Raw genomic sequence first — 21,371 nt, forward strand, 5'->3', positions numbered from 1 at the left:
TTTCAAGGGATTAAAGGAATTATTAATTGAACATGCCTAAAATTATCAGGAAAAAATTGCTCAAGGGACAGTTCTAGTATACCACAATGTTACTACCTTCACAAAAAGATGTTGAAGAACAAATATAGTTATAAGGTGATCTTACCAAGTAGGTAAATATTCTCAGGAATTTATTATCAAGCTGCTAGGCAAAAGAGAGAAATTTTCAATCAAATATTTTAGTACGAGGGCTTCCCTGGTGGCACAGTGGTTGAGAGTCCGCCTGCCAATGCAGGGGACACGGGTTCGTGCCCCAGTCCGGGAAGATCCCACATGCCGCGGAGAGGCTGGGCCCGTGAGCCATGGCCACTGAGCCTGCGCGTCCGGAGCCTGTGCTCCACAACGGGAGAGGCCACAGCAGTGAGAGGCCTGCGTACTGCAAAAAATATATATATGTATATATATATATATTTTAGTACGAGACTTAAAGGCAGTGAAATTTTCTTTTTTCAGGAGTTACTAGGAGGATGAAGAGAGCCAGTTCCCAGAAAGGGCCTGGCACTCATGAATAAGCACTCAGCAGATGTGAGCATTTGTTACTGGAGAGGCAGTTTAGTTCACTGCCTAAGATATGGGACCCGCATGTGCTGCGATCAAAGTCACCTAACGCAAGCATTTCTAAACGTACCTTTTCAAAGTGTTCTCGCCCCACCAAAAAAGTCCTCAGCACAGCGCACATAAACATCACCTCTTGTAGCAACAAATAATGGCACTGTGCCTGTAGGTGTGAATATGTGCCTGTATTTAGGTATTTTAAACATATTTTAAGTAACTGAACATGGAGCCACCTGTCAGAGAAAAGATCAAATTAGGAAACTGGACTTTTAGGATTTACCGTATAGCACAGGGAACTATATTCAATGTCTTGTTATAACCCATAATGGAAAGTAATCTGAAAAACATAAAGTGTTTCAGATATATATATATATATATATATATGTATATCTATCTATTTCTATATTTCTCTCTATATCTATATAGGGACTCACAGACATAAAGAACATAGAAGAGAAATAGTGACTGTGACTTAAGAATTTATTGTGGGTCAAAGACTTTTCCACGTACAGAAGGTGGGGTGTGATCCCGGCCAGGCAGCCCAGAGCGGGCTCCCTTAACCATTATGCAATTCTGCACCACTTTAAAGTCTGATGACTGTCAGGTTCTTTGTCATGAGGACAAAAACAATGGAAATAAAAGAGTAAACTTCTGAGGTCCACAAGATGTCCATGGTCACCCTGCATGTCGTTACAAAGTACCGTAAAGAACCTAGCGTATGTTAAAGGTCTAACTTGTGAAACATCAACCATGTCCGTGAGATCCTATAGCATTCTGTGTCCTCCTGATTCCCACTTCTTGCTTATAAATGAGTCAGTGCTAGATACTGTTTACTGATTGACTCTCAGCATCTATTTTCATCCTCTTCTTTTTATATATATATATATATATATATATATATATATATATATATATATCACAGGGACTGGAAAGCTAAAAGCCACATTTCCCAGACTCCCTTATCAGCAGGATTCTGGATGAATTCTAGCAACAAGATACACTTTTTAAGGTTGTGGAGACAGAGGAATTCCTTTTCATACAGGGGAAGTTTTCCACATTCTCTCACCCAGTCCCAGGTTCACAGGTGCAAGGCAGCTGGACCATCAGCTGTGATTTCCTCAAGTCCCCTGGGGAAGCAGAACAGAGTCTTGACCTTGGGAACAGAGCCACAGACGTATGAACTTGAAGCCTACCTTGCTGACGTCTGCTCCTTCAGGATTATCCAGTAAATTGGCAAGCACCTAATTTCCTGTTTTAACTTCCTCTATACTTCAAATTAGTTTCTGTACCAGTTACTGAATTAACATCTCTCAGCCTCCAACCTACCCTTCCATACTCAGCTTGTGATACAGGCGTGGGGATTCTACAAACCTCATTCCTGATTTGCCAGCGGGCTCCCTGCAAGGCTCTGAGAATTAAATCTCACGGCCACACCCAGACCCAGGGATGCTGGGAAGTGTAGTCTCTGCCATACATGCCATTAATGAATTTTACATGATTACATTTTCATTCCATCACTGATTACATGTACTTATTTCATAAAACTTTGGGTTAAAGAATGACTATTTTGCTCAAATATATCCTTACCAATTCATCTTTCTTTTAATGGCTCATCAGAACTAGTTTTTTGTGTATTCTATAGGTTAACATGTTAAAAACAACTGCACTTTCCTCCAAATAAATTTCATGGTTAGTTCAATCATTTGTTTCTTAGAAAATGCTGGCAAAATTTTCTATATGTCTCCATCCATATTCATTTTAATTATTGCAGCACAAAAAACAAATGATCCTCAAATGGCTTGGCCCTTATTGTCTTTTACTAACAAATATCAAAAGATGTCTAGCATTCAGTAGCCAGCAGTGGGACTTCCCTGGTGGCATACTGGTTAAGAATCCACCTGCCAGTGTAAGGGACACGGGTTCGATCCCTGGTCCGGGAAGATCCCACATGCCATGGAGCCACAACTACTGAGCCTGTGTGCCACAACTCCTGAAGCCTGCGAACCCTAGACCACCCGCTGCAACTACTGAAGCCCACACACCTAGAGCCCATGCTCCACAACAAGAGAAGCCACCGCGATGAGAAGCCCACGCACCACAATGAAGAGTAGCCCCCGCTCGCCACAACTAGAGAAAGCCCGCGCGCAGCAACGAAGATCCAATGCAGCCGGAAAAAAAAAAGCCAGCAGTAGGTGCTGTGAAATTTGACAGGGTAACTGATTTGAATATTACATGTTTTTTATAAACTGCCGATAACATTGTAGACTTTTATTCTCATACCCGGTATTCTTAGTTTTTAAAGTCTCACTAATTCATAGCTTCCTTTTGCAACAGCTAAGGTTTCAAGATACCATCATACAGTTAGGGCAAGAATCGTGATTAATGATAGTAGCCTTAGGGAGAAAACTGAAATTTGTTTAGCTTGTCAGATCTGATCACTGTTTTAATTCATCAAGCAGCCGAAGAAAACTTAAACTGGCAGCGTGCGTGTCCAGCAAGGCCACACCACCGCAGCTTCTCCTTACGCTTACGCTACTGTAATCGCAATACCTTTTTTTTTTTAAAACAGAAAAATCTTGTCAAGCCAGCACCTTGTAAGAGTCAGTTTACCCAAAACTAAATATACTCTGTAAACCCATTTAACCAGTAACACAAACGGCAAGATTTCACAATGAGCTTCAAGCAAATGGAAGAGTGAGGGTCCCAGCGTCACCCCTTCTTATCTGTGGGACCCCACGCTTCCCTCCTTCCCTTCCTCCCAGACCCATCCCTGGTTAGCACACCAGAAACAGGACTGGGTGTGCCAGAGCCAGTCCATGTGCTATCAGCAATACTGTGATTTCACAGAACTTTTTTTAACCAAAAAAAAAAAAAAAAAAAAAAAAACAGGAGGAAAAAAGAAAATGACATTTTCTACTGGTATCTTAACATATCATCTAGTGCCCCCCTGGGGTGCACTTCGTCAGCCACCTTGTTTCCAAGAACACTGATCTCTGTATTACAGAGCTTAGATGTTATTTTGGTAACAGGTGAAACACTCAAAACGGGGATAAATCCTGAGCATTTACAAGCATTTGGGGTCCTAGCCTGGACCTACGTACAGGTCAACTGAAGGGGGTGGATGCCAGGTAATTGATGGTCGTTGAGGTGACCCCCTTAATTCCCTCAGACGTACACAGGAGATGAGGGAAGGAAGCCAGGCCCAGTGCTTCTGATTCGTGGTTCACTTCCTCGGTCCCCGTCTCGTTCGCTTCACCATCAGAGCCTCCCTTTACAAAAAGCGTAACTAACCCTGTCATCTGCTCTGAGCAGTGGCGCTGACTGCGAGTGTGGCCGTAGGTGCCTGCCAGGAACAAGCTCTTGTTAAACGACCCACAGGTGGAATCTCACTGTTGAGCTCCTATCTTCATGTCAAACCACCAAAGCAGGTCACTGGGGACTCTCAAATCAGCTCCCAACCAGGGTCTCAGCAGCAGCTTTAGGCCATGACGGGCTGGGTACATATCTGTACCATTCTCCGTGAGCCGGTGGCACTAGGATGTTGGGGAACTAAGAGCCTGTGCATCCTATTACCACGTAAACGTCATCAACTCCTGACACGTGAATATCATCTTGAGTGTCTGTACTACAAAGAAACTCCTACAAGTCTCCCAGCAACCACCAGGAGTTGAACATCGCCCCTTAATGGAAATCCTAACAGGAAGTCAAACCAGATTAAAACTACCGCATTTTAAATGCACTGTTCTAGGTGAATAAAATAATGTGTTATCACAAAGCAATTTTCTGGGCTTACTATTTTTTATGTCAGTTTGGAATATGTATTGCATTTCTTAATATCCATGGTACCCCTTAATCAAGAGTATAAAGTCATCTACTTAGATTCTTAGGATTTGCCAAAGTGAGGAACATTCTTAGAATCACAGAATGATAAGCAAGTAAGTTTACAAATATTGCAACCATCAATATCATACGTTTTCCAAACCATAACTCTAACATGGATGTATATTATTCTCCAGACCTTGCAAATTCTCAGTGTCCATTTTATCAGTACTGGGAGAGTATGCTTTCAACCATGCAGCTAGCCAGAAAGACTTTTTTATATATGGAGTGTGCTTCTCACAAAAACCTTCTCTCCTTCCTCTAATATGACAGAAACTGTAGCTGAATCTGAAGACAAAGTGAATTTCAATGATGGCCATCACCTAAAAACATACATAAATTCCTATATCTGGTACCAGAGGTAGAGCTTACCATTTTGATGTTTAAAGAAATGACTTTATGACATCCGTTCATAAATAAAAAGAGAAAACACATTGAGTAGTTTTATAATTGCTTTTTTAGTAAAAAAAAAAAAAAAAATTAAATTCTGATTATTAGTCATAGCAGAAACAAAGGGTTTAACACAGTGATATCAAATACAACTTTTTAAAAGCTACTTACGTCCAAAGAATCCTCCTTCAGTAGGATAAGGGCCATGTTCTGTGACACCAACCGGCAGGAATAGCCTAGAATAAAAGAAGGAGCAACATACGTGAATTTACCATCCCCACCAGGAACTCACCACGTTCAAGGTCCTCTGAATTCAGCCTCCCTTCCTGTACCTTCCTTATCACCGTGTTTGGCCTATGGGCTCACACAGAGGAATTGAGCAAGTGTGGGGAGGAAAACCTTACACGGATTCTGACTTTTGCAGACAGCTCTAGTAGCGCTGCTCGGGAGGGTTTTCATAACTAATGGCTGAAATAAATACTCATCAATTTTCTGTGGATTTTCCTTATCCCTGTTATCTTTGTATTAGGATGAGCTTTGGGTTCTCTAAGGTAAAAGCAAACGCTTTAGGAAGACAAACGGAATCAACAGTGCTCCTCAAGCAGCATAAACGTGCCTACTGTGATACCAAGGTCCCTCACTTGCTTTATAAAAAGGCAGGTAATTCTCACAGCAGGCTTCTAAGGAAGCCTATGATACCCACAGAGTCACTTTTCCTGCGAAAGCTCAAAGCAACCCCCACTTCAAGAAATAACTCTGAGTCAAGAGTATCCCAATGCTAATTCTTAACAATTCCCATTACATTTTTAGACAATGGTATCTCTGTAGGTTAATTTCAGCAAGATACTCTTTTCCACTTTTCCTCCCGGAAGGCAAACGTATTTTCTATGAAGCTGTTTCCTACTCAGACTTTGCAGTACACGCGTGACAGGTGGAGATGCTCCGGTGACACAACGACCAAGGTAAGAGCCTCTCCGGACTCTTCCCCTTGTCCCCACACTCTGGGGAGAACGAGGCAGTGGCCCCAGCCAACCCCAACTCCAGGGGTGTCTGTCAGGGCCCTGGGCTCTCTTTCAAATCACCCTCCACCATCTTGGTGCCCCTCAAGAGAGCTGCCATCAACATGTGCTTTTCACCAAGCTCCATCTTAATTTATCTCATTGAGAAAAGTCAAAGAAACAGTCCTTCCACCTAGAGAAGTGGTCCTTACAATGATCATGGACCAATGATCACAGAAACAGGGAACAAGTCGTCAGCATAAAGAACGTCAACCTTCAAAACAAGGACGCGGGTGACCATCTCAAGGAAGGGCCGTAACCAATGCTTAGGCAACAGGAGTCTGGGTTCTCCTCTGCAAAAGAGCCAAAATACCCCTTCCCACAGATGCTATATTTAACTAGAAGAGGAGACAAGCATTTAACTAGTGGACAAGTCACGGAACTGCTGCGTTTACGTGCTCAATTCTACCCAGAAGGTCCTCTTTTCACCCTCAAGAAACCCTACTAACAGGCACAAAACAGAACTCAAGACAGACAACAAGATGAGAGAAACCTTGGGGTATTTTTGGGGGGTAGAAAATAAATATTTGTGTTTATTTTGGAACGTATGAAGTGTATCCTTCACCGATGAGTGTCATTTGAGAGGACTATTATAAACCACCTGAGAACACAAATTTTAAAGCACAAAATTATGACTTTTCATCTAACTGTCATTTTCTTAAAGCGATACCTTGAAGATCTATTCCAGGCAGTTAACGACAGTTATGTGAAGCGAATGAGATAATTTTGCTGGTTAAAACCTCACGTATCATTTGAAAAGCGAAAACAACTGAATAGTTTAAAATCACAGGACCACATGGGCAAATACCTGTTCAACCTCTAAGAGGAAAACTAAAGGGAGGAAACACAGCACAATTTTCCACACATTTTCAAACTTGCTCAAGTCTGTATTTTAACAATAGTGATGAGTAGAAATGAGAGTTTCCCAGAATGCCACTGAAAATTCTGCACAGCACGATGGAAATAACTGAACTTTGTTTCCCACTAAAACCTTACAAATATATTCTTCCTTTCTATAAATTCTTAGATTAAGTGCAGAAGGGAGGTCAATATTTTATTTTCATTTGCAAACAGGGATATTGGAACTTTCATCATTTTTCTTCCCTTGCCCCAGAAACTTCCAGCAACTTCACGCAATAGAGACTGTTACAAATTTAGTATAACTCACACAAAAGGATTTGCTGGTAGTTTTTGATATGAACAGCGGTTGCAGAAACAAGCTGAAATGTTTAAGCCATCGCTTCCCGCTTGATTTTATATTTCGCAATTTAAGTAAAATGCCACTTGACAACTGAAGCTGCATAAAGATATTATGGAAAAACTCGAAGTATTTTTCTAGCCGTTGCAAGGGAGAGGGTAACAAATAAAACCACTGACACTTTCATGAATTTAAATACACAAAACTCAAGGTTTCTGAGAAGAAACAGGTTCTTTTTTTTTAGTTTGGAAAACGAAGCAAGATTTTGCTTAATTATCACACAGAACACTTGCTCTAGACAGACCATGGAGGTTTAACACAGTTAAATGTGACTTAGCTAACATGGCAAATTAAATTATGTCAATCCAAGTTCGGTGTGCTTGATTTCTAATGTTTTTGGATAAAATGAGATCAGCTCTTGGAGAACAGCCAGCTATGAAATGTCAATCCACACTTGTAAATTGTGGTCTATTTCTTTAATCTCACAATCTAACAAGACGACCATAAAATGACTGAGAAGGGAACCTCTGGGATTTCACTTTTTACTACGGCTGAAGTTAACAGCACACCACAAAAGTGTTTAGTCTTTCTACTACCTGAGCATAATCAACACTCAAAGAAATTAAAATATTACAGCATCTATGGTCCTTAGAGCAGGACTTGATTTTAAGAAAATAAAATCATCATTCACACTAGAAAATAGGACCAAACCAAACCTCTCTTGGAACTCGCAATCAGCGTCTTTTTTCTGAGGTAAGCATATATTGTCGAAGATATCCCAACCTAGATTTCTTCGGAGACGCTTTTGGAAAGGTTAACAACAACTGATTCCTACTAACCATATACCTAGGATCCATCAAATTACCCCTCAGTGGGATTCAACTTGGTTCCAAACCCTCAACAAGTGTGTTGTTGGTTGTAAATAATTTCAGGGAGAAATCTGGTCACTCAATATTTGAAAGTAAGTGTATGAAACACACTGCCAGACGTCAGGAATGGAACTCTTCATCTGCTCCGGACTCGATCAAGGATGCTCAGAGCAGAATCCCTCCCCATCTGAGAACCAGGATATCAAGGACTCATCCACAGAACCACACCTGGGCACCCTTCCCTCCAGACCCTCAGATGCTTCTCAGAAAGGCGCCATCACAGGTAGGAACATGCTGCCTCCGCCTTACCTTCTGATCTTCCCCCAAACCAGGCCATCCTGATTCATGCTATTCTCATTCTTTATGTATTTGTCTTCAACAGATTCTTGAGGTTCAAGATTTAAACCTATCTCATCTGCAAAGCCTTCCCTGATCTTTTTGTGTGTGTGTGTGTGGTACGCGGGCCTCTCACTGTTGGGGCCTCTCCCGTTGCAGAGCACAGGCTCCGGACGCGCAGGCCCATCGGCCATGGCTCACGGGCCCAGCCACTCCGCGGCATGTGGGATCCTCCCAGACCGGGGCACGAACCCGCATCCCCTGCATCGGCAGGCGGACTCTCAACCACTGCGCCACCAGGGAAGCCCTCCCTGATCTTTTTGACGCCTATCTTTCCGAGAACTGAATTATCACGTGTCATGGTCATATGCTCAGATTCTCAGCACTCACACCTGTGTGGCCCAGGCTAAGTTACTTGGTATCTCTGTGCCTCAGTTCTATCTTTAAAAGGGGATAATGCCTATCTCAAGGGGAATATTAAACTTACCTAAAGGACTTAGCTGTAATATGACAAATGCTGTGCTAACATTTAATGAGTAACTATTACTAACACCAGCCATGCTCAGCATGTACACTGCACAACTGGTATTTTCTTATCTATTTTATTCCTGAGTTTGTCTCAAAATTAACTCAGTCCCCAATAAGGGAACATAAGTGCCCCAAGCCTATAGGGGAGCATCTGGCAACAACGGAGCTGCACGTAATCAAGAAATCACACACCTGACTTTTCTGTGAACATTACTGGGGCTGTGGCCGTGTTCCCCCAGCCCCACCTGAAAACCGGACTTGCCTCCCTGCCAATGGGCAAGAATAGGGTGGGCAAGTCCACATTTACTCACTGTCAGAAATTAAACTTCTAAGACTATAGAAGTGGTTTAAAGGGATCAAATAATGGGTAACAAAACATGGGGGAGGGGCGGCCAAATTCCAACTCAGATGGTTCACCGTGAAAGCGATTCCCAATGCGATGGCTTTAAAATGGAACACGCACTAGGATTTTGTTCTCACTCATCCTATCTCCGTTAGAAAAAATATTATAGACTCTGAAAACTTCACATCTATTTTCTAACTATGTAAGAGATGCTTTATCCAGTCATAGTAAGGAAGTGACGACTACATGATTCACAAAGGCTATACAGCTGAAATTTCACTTTAGACTAGGTGATATCAAATTTTTAAGCTAAAAAAGACAACTTCCAACTCCTGGAAACACAGCTAGTTAGCATAAATCCAAGCACAGCGCAGCAGGGTCCTGGCATCGTGTCAGTTCCCAAGGACCTCAAGCCACACGCAGGATGACTGCATCTACCTAACACTCATAGGCTCATAACAGACATGAATATCCTGGAACCTAATTTGACTAAGTATTTATTTTCAAGGTATGAACTGAAAGTTACACTTTAAATTCTCAAAGTGTGATAGATGATGGATGGATGGATGGATGGATAGATGGATGGATGGGAGGACAGATGGATGGGTTGGAGGATAGACGGATGGAAGGATAGATGGAAGGATGGGAGGATAGACGGATGGAAGGATAGATGGATGGATGGGAGGACAGATGGATGGATGGGAGGACAGATGGATGGATGGGAGGATAGACGGATGGGAGGACAGATGGATGGATGGCAGGATAGACGGATGGAAGGATAGATGGATGGATGGGAGGATAGACGGATGGATGGGAGGATAGACGGATGGATGGGAGGATAGACGGATGGATGGGAGGATAGACGGATGGAAGGATAGACGGATGGATGGGAGGACAGATGGATGGATGGGAGGTTAGGTGATGGATGGATGGGAAGTTAGGTGATGGATGGGAGGATAAGTGATGGATGGAGGGAGGATAGGTGATGGATGGAGAATAGATGCATGGGAGGATAGATGGATGGACAGATGATAGATAAATGAGACAGTGAGCGAATACTAAAGACAGCCAACAGCACCAAACACCTCTAAAGAGAAATGTTGCCAGTTAAAACTGTAAGAGTCAACAATCATAAGACATCCCAACTCTGGAGGCCGTGAAATATGAAAACAAGGTGTCTTAGAATGGATGAAATTTAGTACCCTTCTCCAGAGTTTTCTAACTCAAATTTCAGAGAGGGTTTTCGTGAAAGCTTCATGAATCTGTTTAAAATGAGCCCTGCACCAGGAGTGATTGGCCCTGAGACCCAGCATAAACTAGCTTGGTCATTAAGCGGAGCATGACCTTGTAAACTCTGAATGTCGCCCAGCCCCCAGCGCTCTAAGACTGTTGACATGTAAAGACCAAAGACAACGTAGGGAAAGCACTCCCAGCACAGTGCCCAGCATTCAGCACTCTTCTCCTTATTTCATCTCGAAGTAGAACTACTAGACACGTGATCTGCTTCCCAAATACCTTCTGGGTACCCTAATGTGCACACAGAATGCACTAAAACGTACAGAATACCCAATCCATATTGTGGGAGACAGACCAATAGTGGTTCATATCACAGAAGGCATGAGGAATATGGGACTAGAACACAGGCTTACAATCCTCCTGGATCTGGAGCATGGCCTCGGGCTGCTCAAAGCCGTCACCAGTGGTCTGACGTGGACAAGTCTAACACCGTGTCTAGGTGTCTACACTGCATCCTCAACACACGCCCTAATTCAGTGGCACATGTACACAATGGACCATTACTCAGCCGTAAACAAGAATGAAGTAATGCCATTGCAGCAACATGGATGCAACTAGAGATTATCATACTAAGTGAAGTAAGTCAGAGAAAACAAAGACCATATGATGTCGCTTATATGTGGAATCTAACACATGACACAAATGAACTTACTTACAAAACAGAAACAGACTCACAGACATAGAAAACAAACTCATGGTCACCAAAGGGGAAAGGGAGGAGGGATAAATTAGGAGTTTGGGATTAGCAGATACACACACTATATATAGTGCTATGTATAAAATAAACAACAAGGTCCTACTGTATAGCACAGGGAACAATAGTCAAAATCTTATAATAAACCATAATGGAAAAGAAAATGAAAAAATATGTACATATAACTGAATCACGCTGCTGTACACCTGACACTAACACAATATTGTAAATTAACAATACTTCAATTAAAAAATAAGAAAATAAAGAATAGAATTTTTTAACATCTTTATTAGAGTATAATTGTTTTACAATGGTGTGTTAGCTTCTGCGGTATAACAAAGTGTGTCAGCTATATGGATACATACATTCCCATATCCCCTCCCTGTTGCGTCTCCCTCCCACTTTCCCTATTCCACCGCTCTACGTGGACACAAAGCATCGAGCTGATCTTCCTGTGCTATGTGGCTGCTTCCCACTACCTATCTATTTTACATTTGGTAGTGTATGTATGTCCATGCCACTCTCTCACTTCGTCCCAGCTTACCCTTCCCCCTCCCCGTGTCCTCAAGTCCATTCTCTACGTCTGTGTCTTTATTCCTGTCCTGCCCCTAGGTTCTTCAGAACCATTTTTTTAAAATTCCATATATATGTGTTAGCATACAGTATTTGTTTTTCTCTGACTTACTTCACCCTGTATGACAGACTCTAGGTCCATCCACCTCACTACAAATAACTCAATTTTGTTTCTTTTTACAGCTGAGTAATATTCCATTGTATATATGCACTGCATCTTCTTTATCCATTCATCTGTTGATGGATACTTAGGTTGCTTCCATGTCCTGGCTATTGTAAATAGAGCTGCAATGAACATTGTGGTACATGATTCTTTGAATTATGGTTTTCTCAGGGTATATGCCCAGGAGTGGGATTGCTGGGTGGTATGGTATTGCTGGGTGGTATAGTTCTATTTTTAGTTTCTTAAGGAACCTCCATAACTGTTCTCCACAGTGGCGGTATCAATTTACATTCCCACCAACAGTGCAAGTGGGTTCCCTTTCCTCCACACCCTGTCCAGCATTTATTGTTTGTAGAATTTTTGATGATGGCCATTCTGACTGGTGTGAGGTGATACCTCACTGTAGTTTTGATTTGCATTTCTCTAATGATTAGTGATGTTGAGCATCCTTTCATGTGTTTGTTGGCAATCTGTATATCTTCTTTGGAGAAATGTCTATTTAGGTCTTCCGCCCATTTTTGGATTGGGTTGCTTGTTTTTTTGATATTGAGCTGCATGAGCTACTTGTATATTTTGGAGATTAATCCTTTGTCAGTTGCTTTGTTTGCAAATATTTTCTCCCATTCTGAGGCTTATCTTTTTGTCTTGTGTATGGTTTCCTTTGCTGTGCAAAAGCTTTTACGTTTCATTAGGTCCCATGTGTTTATTTTTGCTTTTATTTCCATTTCTCTGGGAGGTGGGTCAAAAAGGATCTTGCTGTGATTTATGTCATAGAATGATCTGCCTATGTTTTCCTCTAAGAGTTTTATAGTGTCTGGCCTTGCATTTAGGTCTTTAATCCATTTTGAGTTTATTTTTGTGTATGGTGTTAGGGAGTGTTCTAATTTCATTCTTTTACATGTAGCTGTCCAGTTTTCCCAGCACCACTTATTGAAGAGGCTGTCTTTTCTCCACTGTATACTCTTGCCTCCTTTATCAAAGATAAGGTGCCCATATGTGCGTGGGTTTATCTCCAGGTTTTCTATCCTGTTCCATTGATCTATATTTCTGTTTCTGTGCCAGTACCATACTGTCTTGATTACTGTAGCTTTGTAGTATAGTGTGAAGTCTGGGAGCCTGATTCCTTCAGCTCCGTTTTTCTTTCTCCAGATTGCTTTGGCTATTCGGGGTCTTTTGTGTTTCCATACAAATTGTGAAATTTTTTGTTCTAGTTCTGTGAAAAATGCCATTGGTAGTTTGATAGGGATAGCAATGAATGTATAGATTGCTTTGGGTAGTATAGTCATTTTCACAATGTTGATTCTTCCAGTCCAAGAACATGGTATATCTCTCCATCTGTTTGTATCATCTTTAATTTCTTTCATCAGTGTCTTATAGTTTTCTGCATACAGGTCTTTTACCTCCTTAGGTAGGTTTGTTCCTAGGTATTTTATTCTTTTTGTTGCAGTGGTAAATGGGAGTGTTTCCTTAATTTCTCCTTCAGATTTTTCATTGTTAGTGTATAGGAATACAAGAGATTTCTGTGAATTTTGTATCCTGCTACTTTACCAAAATCACTGATTAGCTCTAGTAGTCTTCTGGTAGGATCTTTAGGATTTTCTGTGTATAATATCATGTCATCGGCAAACAGTGACGGTTTTACTTCTTTTCCGACTTGGATTAGAATGTTTTTTAAAAGGTCAATTCTAAAATATCTAATGGATATAAGTGCTTCTGAAACCAAAACTACAAACACTGCTACACCTTCTTTGAAAAAAGCACAAAATGATATAGCTGTTAATGGAAAAAAACTGGACAGGTATCAATCACCTTGTGAGGTTCAGACAAGCCTCACTCCAGCAACGACTAACACCTTCCTTCGGGAATAATAAGCCATTCGTGTTTTCTGGGTTGATTTTGGGAACTCTGCTTTCACTTGTGTTTACCTAAACTTGGCTAGACCCTGATAGATGCAGGTGTGACACAAGGACAGGAGGACGGGGGGGGCAGGTGCAGCATCACTGTTCTCATGCTTTCCGTGCCCTCTGTGAACAGGAGCCGTGGATCAATAGCAGGTGTTTTAGACCAAATTTACATGGGAAATACCTGAAGGGCTGATGTATATACATAGAAAGAGACATTCCACTGAAAGCAAACGTATTATCCTTCATCTATAAAAATGTTGCTGACATCACCAAAGGGCTGTAAGCAATGGGTTTTTATTATCTAGTAGTAGTGACAGGTCTACACAGAAACATCACCACACTTTTCTCCAAAAATATGTGTTTAGGAAACCACAGGTACAACATCTACATCTAATCCTTCAGAGACTGTTCATGAATCACATGTCAGTCTCTGGGGACTTCAATCTCACTTGTGTGCGAGTCCAAGAGGACTACAGTCTTGATAAGAAATGATTAAGTGACTTTTTTTGTCTATTAAAAAAAAAAAAAGAGGAAATCCACCCCAGACATAGGCATTGTCTATAACTGAGGTTCTCTGAGAGTCGGGGCTGATTCAAAAGAGAAGATTGAAGGAAAGGGCTCCATTGGAACCAGTTGATCATGTACCAAGGAGACTTCTCTGAATAGGACACCAGTCACTCACCTTCAGATGTTCTTTCTGTATGTTTCTTCCTGCAGTGAGCTGTGACATGGACTCTATTCCCATCAACACATGAGAAGTCATGTAGCCCTTTCATTTTATCACCTATGCACCAGAGCTTGTGACACAAGGGTGACAGAAGTCCTAGATAATTTTAAAGCAATTCAAACAATCAAAATTAGATTTTTTGGGACTTCCCTGGTGGTCCAGTGGTTAAGAATCCGCCTGCTAATGCAGGAGACACGGGTTCGAGTCCTGGTCCGGGAAGATCCCACACGCCGCAGAGCAACTAAACCCGGGCGCCACAACTACTGAGCCTGTGGCTCTGGAGTCCATGAGCCACAATTACTGAGCCTGTGTGCCGCCACTACTGAAGCCCGCGTGCCTAGAGCCCGTGCTCCGCAACAAGAGAAGCCACCGCAATGAGAAGCCCGCGCACCGCAACGAAGAGTAGCCCCCACTCGCTGCAACTAGGGAAAGCCCGTGCGCAGCAACGAAGACCCAACGCAATATAAAATAATAAATAATAAATAATTTTTTTTTTAAAAATTAGATTTTTTAAAAATTAGTAGTTTCACAAGTCCTTTTCAAACTAAAAACGTGCTGCTTTAACACTCATGAAGTAATCTGGGCTTAAATTCCCTTTCTTCAATTTTCATTTCTGCAACGCTTAGCAGGCAGAGGTTGCCAACCCAGATGGGGAAGGGAAAGGTTCAAGCCTATCAGAAAAACCTATGAATTGCTAAAAATCATTATAATGGCTATAGCTATATAAAATAATAATGCATATCTAAACTTAATGAAAACATGCTTAGTCTCTGAGACTAAATTTTTGTGAAGAAAGCAATGAGAAAATCAAACTCTCATCAACTTTTGAATTCTCTGGCCTCTGTAAGGATGTTTAATACTTTTCAGGAAGGTGTCATAGTCTTATTGTTTATAATGGGTAGATAATGCTCATAAGAGCATCTTAAACTTTTCTCGGTCTTGTGAATGAAGAATTCTATAAAACACTTCTGTCAATGCATCTGAGGAGCCCTTAGGCACCTCTACAAGACGGTTCAAAAACGTAATACAAAAATCAGCTTTGGGAAATTATTCTTTAAATGAATTACCTATGTTAATTGCAGTTTCTTGTTTGTCGCCCGTCAACACCCATATTTTAATTTCTGCCTTCAACAGAGTTGCTATGGTTTCTGGCACGCCTGCCTGAAGACGATCTTCTATGGCTGTGGCTCCAAGAAGCAGCAAATTCTAAATTAAAAAAACAGCTTCCATTAAAGATAGGGACACACGTAAGAGCAGCATGAATGATGAAACTCTTGACAAAAGAAAGGCAGTCAAAGTGTTCTGAGACAATTACCTCATTTCCTCCACATTAAACCTTTGTCTGCAGGTAATTAATGACAGTCACATGTGTGGCATCTCAAAACCATCCACAGGGCTAGAACCCCTCCACACACATAGGCCAGCACATGCCATCTACTTCTGGGTACACGGGCACCTTGGGATAGGAAACCACCTGGGAAACCACCTGGCAGCAGAGCACATGGGTGAGTTATCCTGGGGACACTAACAGGACTGAGGCTTCTCTCTCACTCCACTCATGAGTCAAGGGCTGTGGTACAGTTAACACATGAGAAAAAACTATTCAGTGACCAAAACGGCCAACTACCTCCCGAGTGCCCACCTCTGGCCAGGGGACGCACAGACATCGCACCTATTTAATTGCTTTATGATTCTCAAAGTAATTTTGGAATTTCCAGGGAAGCAGGGTAAATGAACATTTGATTTCACTTCCATCCATACCCAAGTTCCATTAAAATGACAAACAAGGGGGAAAAAAATCAAAGGGGAATTTAAAAAAGATAAATAAAATAAAGGAATGAGAAAAGCAAGCAAGCAATGACTTCAAAGCTACTGAAACTGGAAGATGGATGGACCAGTGGTTGCTGACATGAAACGGAAAAAGCTGAAATCCAGCTCCCAGATTCGAGGGATTCAATCTGTGGGAAGCTACCTCATGTCTTGGGAGGAACTGAAATAACAACCAAATCACGTGGGCAGCGTGGAGCGGCAATGGCAAAGCTCAAAGAGGACAGCAAGTGTGAAAACATTTAGCAGGTGCGATGTCCAGCCAGCCTAGGCATTTTGACTGCTCAGGAAACTCAACAGGGCCAGCTAACGTCGTTACACCTCATCTTAGGCAAACCCAGAGAGTCGCCGATGCCGTTTTTGACCTGATACTTCTTAAGACGTGAATGCTTAGCAGAGGGTGGCTAGACCTTTCGGAGAGCTCATAAAAACTGAGTGTTTCTTAAAGCAAAGAAACGATTAAAAGCTAATGGTGAGTTAAGATACTTACAAGATCAGAGGACATCACTATATAGCCAAAAGATTTTCTGCACCAAAACTTTTTTGCTCATTAGGTGTCACCGGGCATGTAATGTAACGCATCTACCACGTGCAATTACCTTCTCAATGATCTCGTAACACTCTTCCAGCCGCTGAGCTCTGTCCTTCAAGATGGTGCTGGCTTCTTGGTAGACTTTGAGCCACTCTGCATAATCACCCTCAGAGAGGTCGGCGTAAGCCACACAGAGGGTCCGCAAGCCTGCAAAACGGTCCCGCATCTCCCAGTGAGGGCCCAGTGACGGGCAAGCAGGGTGCCTTACCCCCAGGGGACACCGCGTGTGCAGAAAATCAAAGAGACCATCCACTTCATAGGTCACTCTAAGTCAACGTGCACACACTCAAAATGAATTGAAAAGCAACCTTATTTTAATATAAACCACTGCTTCTATAGATGTTGACGGAACAGGAGAAGCCATGAGACTGAACTCCTCACAGCAGAGAAGGACAGAAGCTGCGCTCGACCCACACACACGAGGAGGGACGCACTGACATCACACCTATTTAATTGCTTTATGATTCTCAAAGTAATTTTGGAATTTCCAGGGAAGCAGGGTAAATGAACACTTGATTTCACTTCCATCCATACCCAAGTTCCATTAAAATGACAAACAAGGGGGAAAAAAATCAAAGGGGAATTTTAAAAAAATAAATAAAATAAAGGAATGAGAAAAGCAAGCAAGCAATGACTTCCCGTCAGCCAGGAGGCAAGATGGGAAGTGTGTTTCACAACAGCAGTAAAGGCCCAGTGTGCTACCACGTGAAAGACACAGGCTTTCAAGCAGCCGTGCTTGTGTGTGCGCCTGTGTGCATGTGTCTCTGTGTGTGCCCCTGTGTGGATGTGTCCCTATGTGTGCGCATGTGTGTTCCCTGGTGGGCATGTGTGTCCCTGTGTGCATGTGTTCCTATGTGCACACGTGTGTTCTCTGGTGTACATGTGTGTGCCTGTGTGTGCAAAGACGTGGATACATGCGGCCAGAGAGGCTCAGGAAGGCAACGAGGCAGCAGCCGGCACTCAAGCTCTCATCACATCCATGTGCAGGGGAGCCTGACAGGAGTGTTGTTTTTGTTTTTGTTTTTTTTCGGTACGCGGGCCTCTCACCGCTGTGGCCTCTCCCGTTGTGGAGCACAGGCTCCGGACGCGCAGGCTCAGCGGCCATGGCTCATGGGCCCAGCCGCTCCGCGGCATGTGGGATCTTCCCGGACCGGGGCACGAACCCGTGTCCCCTGCGCCGGTAGGCGGACTCTCAACCACTGCGCCACCAGGGAAGCCCATGAGTGTTGTTTAAAGCCCTTCTGAGAACTCCCTTCCTGTTCTCCATGGGTTCAGTGGATTATTCTTGCCTGAAGTGTAGGGTAAGCCAGTGTCATAAGGGAAACGACAGAGAGCCTGGGAAATAAGGTGAGTTTTCCGAGAAAGGAGTGCAAAACCGGAGGGCGATTCTGCATAGCATCGTGGGCTGGCCTGCCTCACGCTCGTCCCTCTGGTTAAGAGTTAGCAGATGACATTTAGGTAACAGAGCAGTCGGTCTACAGCCACGACTCTTGTCACTGCCACCACCACCGATGCAGAGGGTGGGGACGGGGTTGGCACTAGAAAACGACCCGCCTTTGAAGCAAGCCAAGTGCTGCACAAAAATGACACGTGAACACGAAGGCTCACCCGACTGCCCCCTGAAAGCACAGCTCCAAGGGCAGAAATAACGTTTCCAAATTCCACTCACCTTCCGTGGCAAAATACTCCAGATGGCATAGTGTTTCCTCCATGTATTTTGAATCTTTAGAAAGTCTCTCAAAAATCACGCTATCCTGTAAAATAGGGAAACACTGTGACCGGCAAACCTCAGGTCAGCTGACGCTCTAGCACCGCAAGCCCAGCTCTGTTTTCGTGGTGTGGATCCAGCGCACACCTGGGTGGACGACGGGAAACACAGTTCTCGGCTGGATTCAGTCATGAGCTTTGGAAAACAACCTGGGGGTGGGTATGTGTCCACACAAACACGCCGGGGAGGACCCTGGGTGTCAGGAGAATGAATAATCAGGGACACGACGGGGCCGACGTTCACCTAGATTTGCAAAGCTCACACCAGACTTTGTTAACACCCTTTGCAGAAGTGGGAAGCATAAAACACACACCCTAAATTGCTCAAGTGTACTCTCCCTTCCTGATGCTGCAGGAGCTCCCACCCAGGGAGGGCACGACCCACCCTGCACAGAACCTGGCTCAGCTGAGAACACACGGTGTGGACAGCTCATCACCTGGGGACTATTTCCATGACCCACAAGCAGGGCTGGAGGATTGCAGGCTACGGATCATGCATCAAATATGTGATAAATGGCAGTTTTAGGCCCCCCCAAATCTAAGAAATTTAGTTTGGTTTAGGGGAGGCAGGTTTGTGGAGAATTAAATCCTATAACAAATTAAATGCACCCCTGCAGCATTTCCTGTTGACTCTGCTCTGTGGTTGCCCCCCTTCCTCTGTACCTCACACTGACCCCTTCTGGCCTTGCTGTGGTTCTCAGAACACAATGGCAAATAAACAACCAAAAAGGTAAGAAAGAGTACCATATGAGAACAGAATCTAACATAATTATCTAATCTTTCCCAATCTAATCCAATATAATCTGGACCTTGGTGAGTCCAGATCGGATGCCTTAGAATTCACACACATTTTTACTCACTTTTTAAAAAGCTCTGTCACTGTCCTCAAATACTTCTTCCCACAATTGGTAAAGACAAGTAAGATTTCCAGCGAATCACTAATCCTAGTGTAGCCTCATATTTCCCGACATAGTCTCAAAAAATGAGCTTAGTAAGTCTTTCCCTCAACACGTAAGACCACAGTTTGACAGAATGTAGTTTTGTAGGTCAGGCTCATGAACAGTAGCATCTTTCCTTAAAGATTTAGATTCGATGACCAGGAGGCAGACAGGACAGAAAGCCTGACATAGGAAATGACCGGAGGGGGCAGTAATAATAGACCACAAATGGACACTACCTCAAACCCGCCAGCCAGCCTCTGTAGTGAATAAAAACTAAACCACGAATATCGAGAATAGCTGCTACAGAAAAAAATACACATCAGAGGGCTTCCCTGGTGGCGCAGTGGTTGAGAGTCCGCCTGACCATGCAGGGGACGCGGGTTCGTGCCCCGGTCTGGGAAGATCCCACATGCCGCGGAGCGGCTGCGCCCGTGAGCCATGGCCGCTGAGCCTGCGCGTCCGGAGCCTGTGCTCCGCAACGGGAGAGGCCACAGCAGTGAGAGGCCCGCGTACCGCAAAAAAAAAAAAAAAAAAAAAAAAAATCAGAGTCCTTAAAAGATCATAGGTTGATACAACTGACTGAATCTTCCAAAGTCACCGCACGAGGACAGAAAACAGGAATCAGAATTCACACTGTAAGGATTCTGAAGGACATGGCCAGCTACTGTCTCTGAAACCGACTACCGATGAACAGCAAGCTCTCCACTGGCCTCCTTGCCGTGCTGGCTTGAACCCCTGTCATCTTCGGGGGGCTTCTACTACTAAGTCAGCGTCAGGCTGACTGAAAGAGCCTTTCAACCCTGGGCGACCATCAAGGATGACGAAAACAGCAGCTAGGGAAGCAGCAGGGGTCCCTGGCGTGCAGACCTCAGCCAGTACTTACAGCCCCTTTACAATAGAGTCGAAGCTGTCCTGAAGGGGTTCGCACAATTACAGACATTCTTTTTCTGTCGCTGTAGGGTAAAAACAAAAAAGGAAAGAAAACTGTCATTGGTCTGTTTTATAGGACCACATCCTGTGATTAAACACCAAACAACCCAAAAGGTGGTCTGGCTGGCCCCCAAATGGCCAAGCTCCATCTTCCCTACCTCTGCCCTCAAAGTCAGACTTTAATTGTGTATCTCCTACTCTTTTGCATAAACCTATTCCCTTCCCTGCCGTGGAAACTCACTAGCACAGCTCTATGATAGAAGAAGAGACAGAAATGTAGAACTTGAGCGCTTTACTCTGTGTCTAATTTGCTCCTGACAATACTGTGTCCACGTACTTTTATTTCACAGCTCAAAAATGTTCAGTTACCTGCCCAGTAAGTAGCAAAGTGCAAGATTCAGTATAAACCCACTCCACTCAAAAGCATCTCATCGTATCTTCTTTTGACTGAAGTGGAAAGAAATGATGAATTCCGAGGACCTCCCGATTTAGCGCAGAGGTCCCTTGATGGCTCCCTCCCCAGCCGCAGCCCCAAGCACATGCACAGGCACCTCCTTCCTCATCTTTCAAAGGGACCCGCCCTCAGTCAGACTCATTTCTCGCCCATCTGTATATATACAGGAAGTCCCCTCCATACGAATGAGTTCCCTTCTGAGAGAGCGCGTTCGTAAGTCCGACAAAGTTAGCCTAGGTACCTGACTAACACGATCAGCTATACAGTACCACACTGTAATGGGTTTATAATACTTTTCACACAAGTAA

General features: G+C 43.4%; 1 protein-coding gene across 1 annotated transcript in view; it reads right to left on the reverse strand.

The window, feature by feature from the left end:
* ATP8A2 (ATPase phospholipid transporting 8A2) overlaps window positions 1–21,371 on the reverse strand; it is a 444,846-nt gene that overhangs the window by 357,052 nt on the left and 66,423 nt on the right. The window contains exons 19-23 of the mRNA XM_022574515.2: window positions 20,563–20,632; window positions 18,641–18,725; window positions 16,979–17,118; window positions 15,620–15,758; window positions 5,035–5,099 (exon numbers count right to left, since the gene is read on the reverse strand). Coding sequence (XP_022430223.2) covers window positions 5,035–5,099; window positions 15,620–15,758; window positions 16,979–17,118; window positions 18,641–18,725; window positions 20,563–20,632 — 499 coding nt within the window. The remainder of the gene's footprint in view (window positions 1–5,034; window positions 5,100–15,619; window positions 15,759–16,978; window positions 17,119–18,640; window positions 18,726–20,562; window positions 20,633–21,371) is intronic.

Source organism: Delphinapterus leucas, chromosome 18 (genome assembly GCF_059928025.1).
Source record: "Delphinapterus leucas isolate spDelLeu-1000000601 "Yukka" chromosome 18, BTC_Dleu_Yukka2, whole genome shotgun sequence".
Classification (NCBI taxonomy): Eukaryota; Metazoa; Chordata; class Mammalia; order Artiodactyla; family Monodontidae; genus Delphinapterus; species Delphinapterus leucas.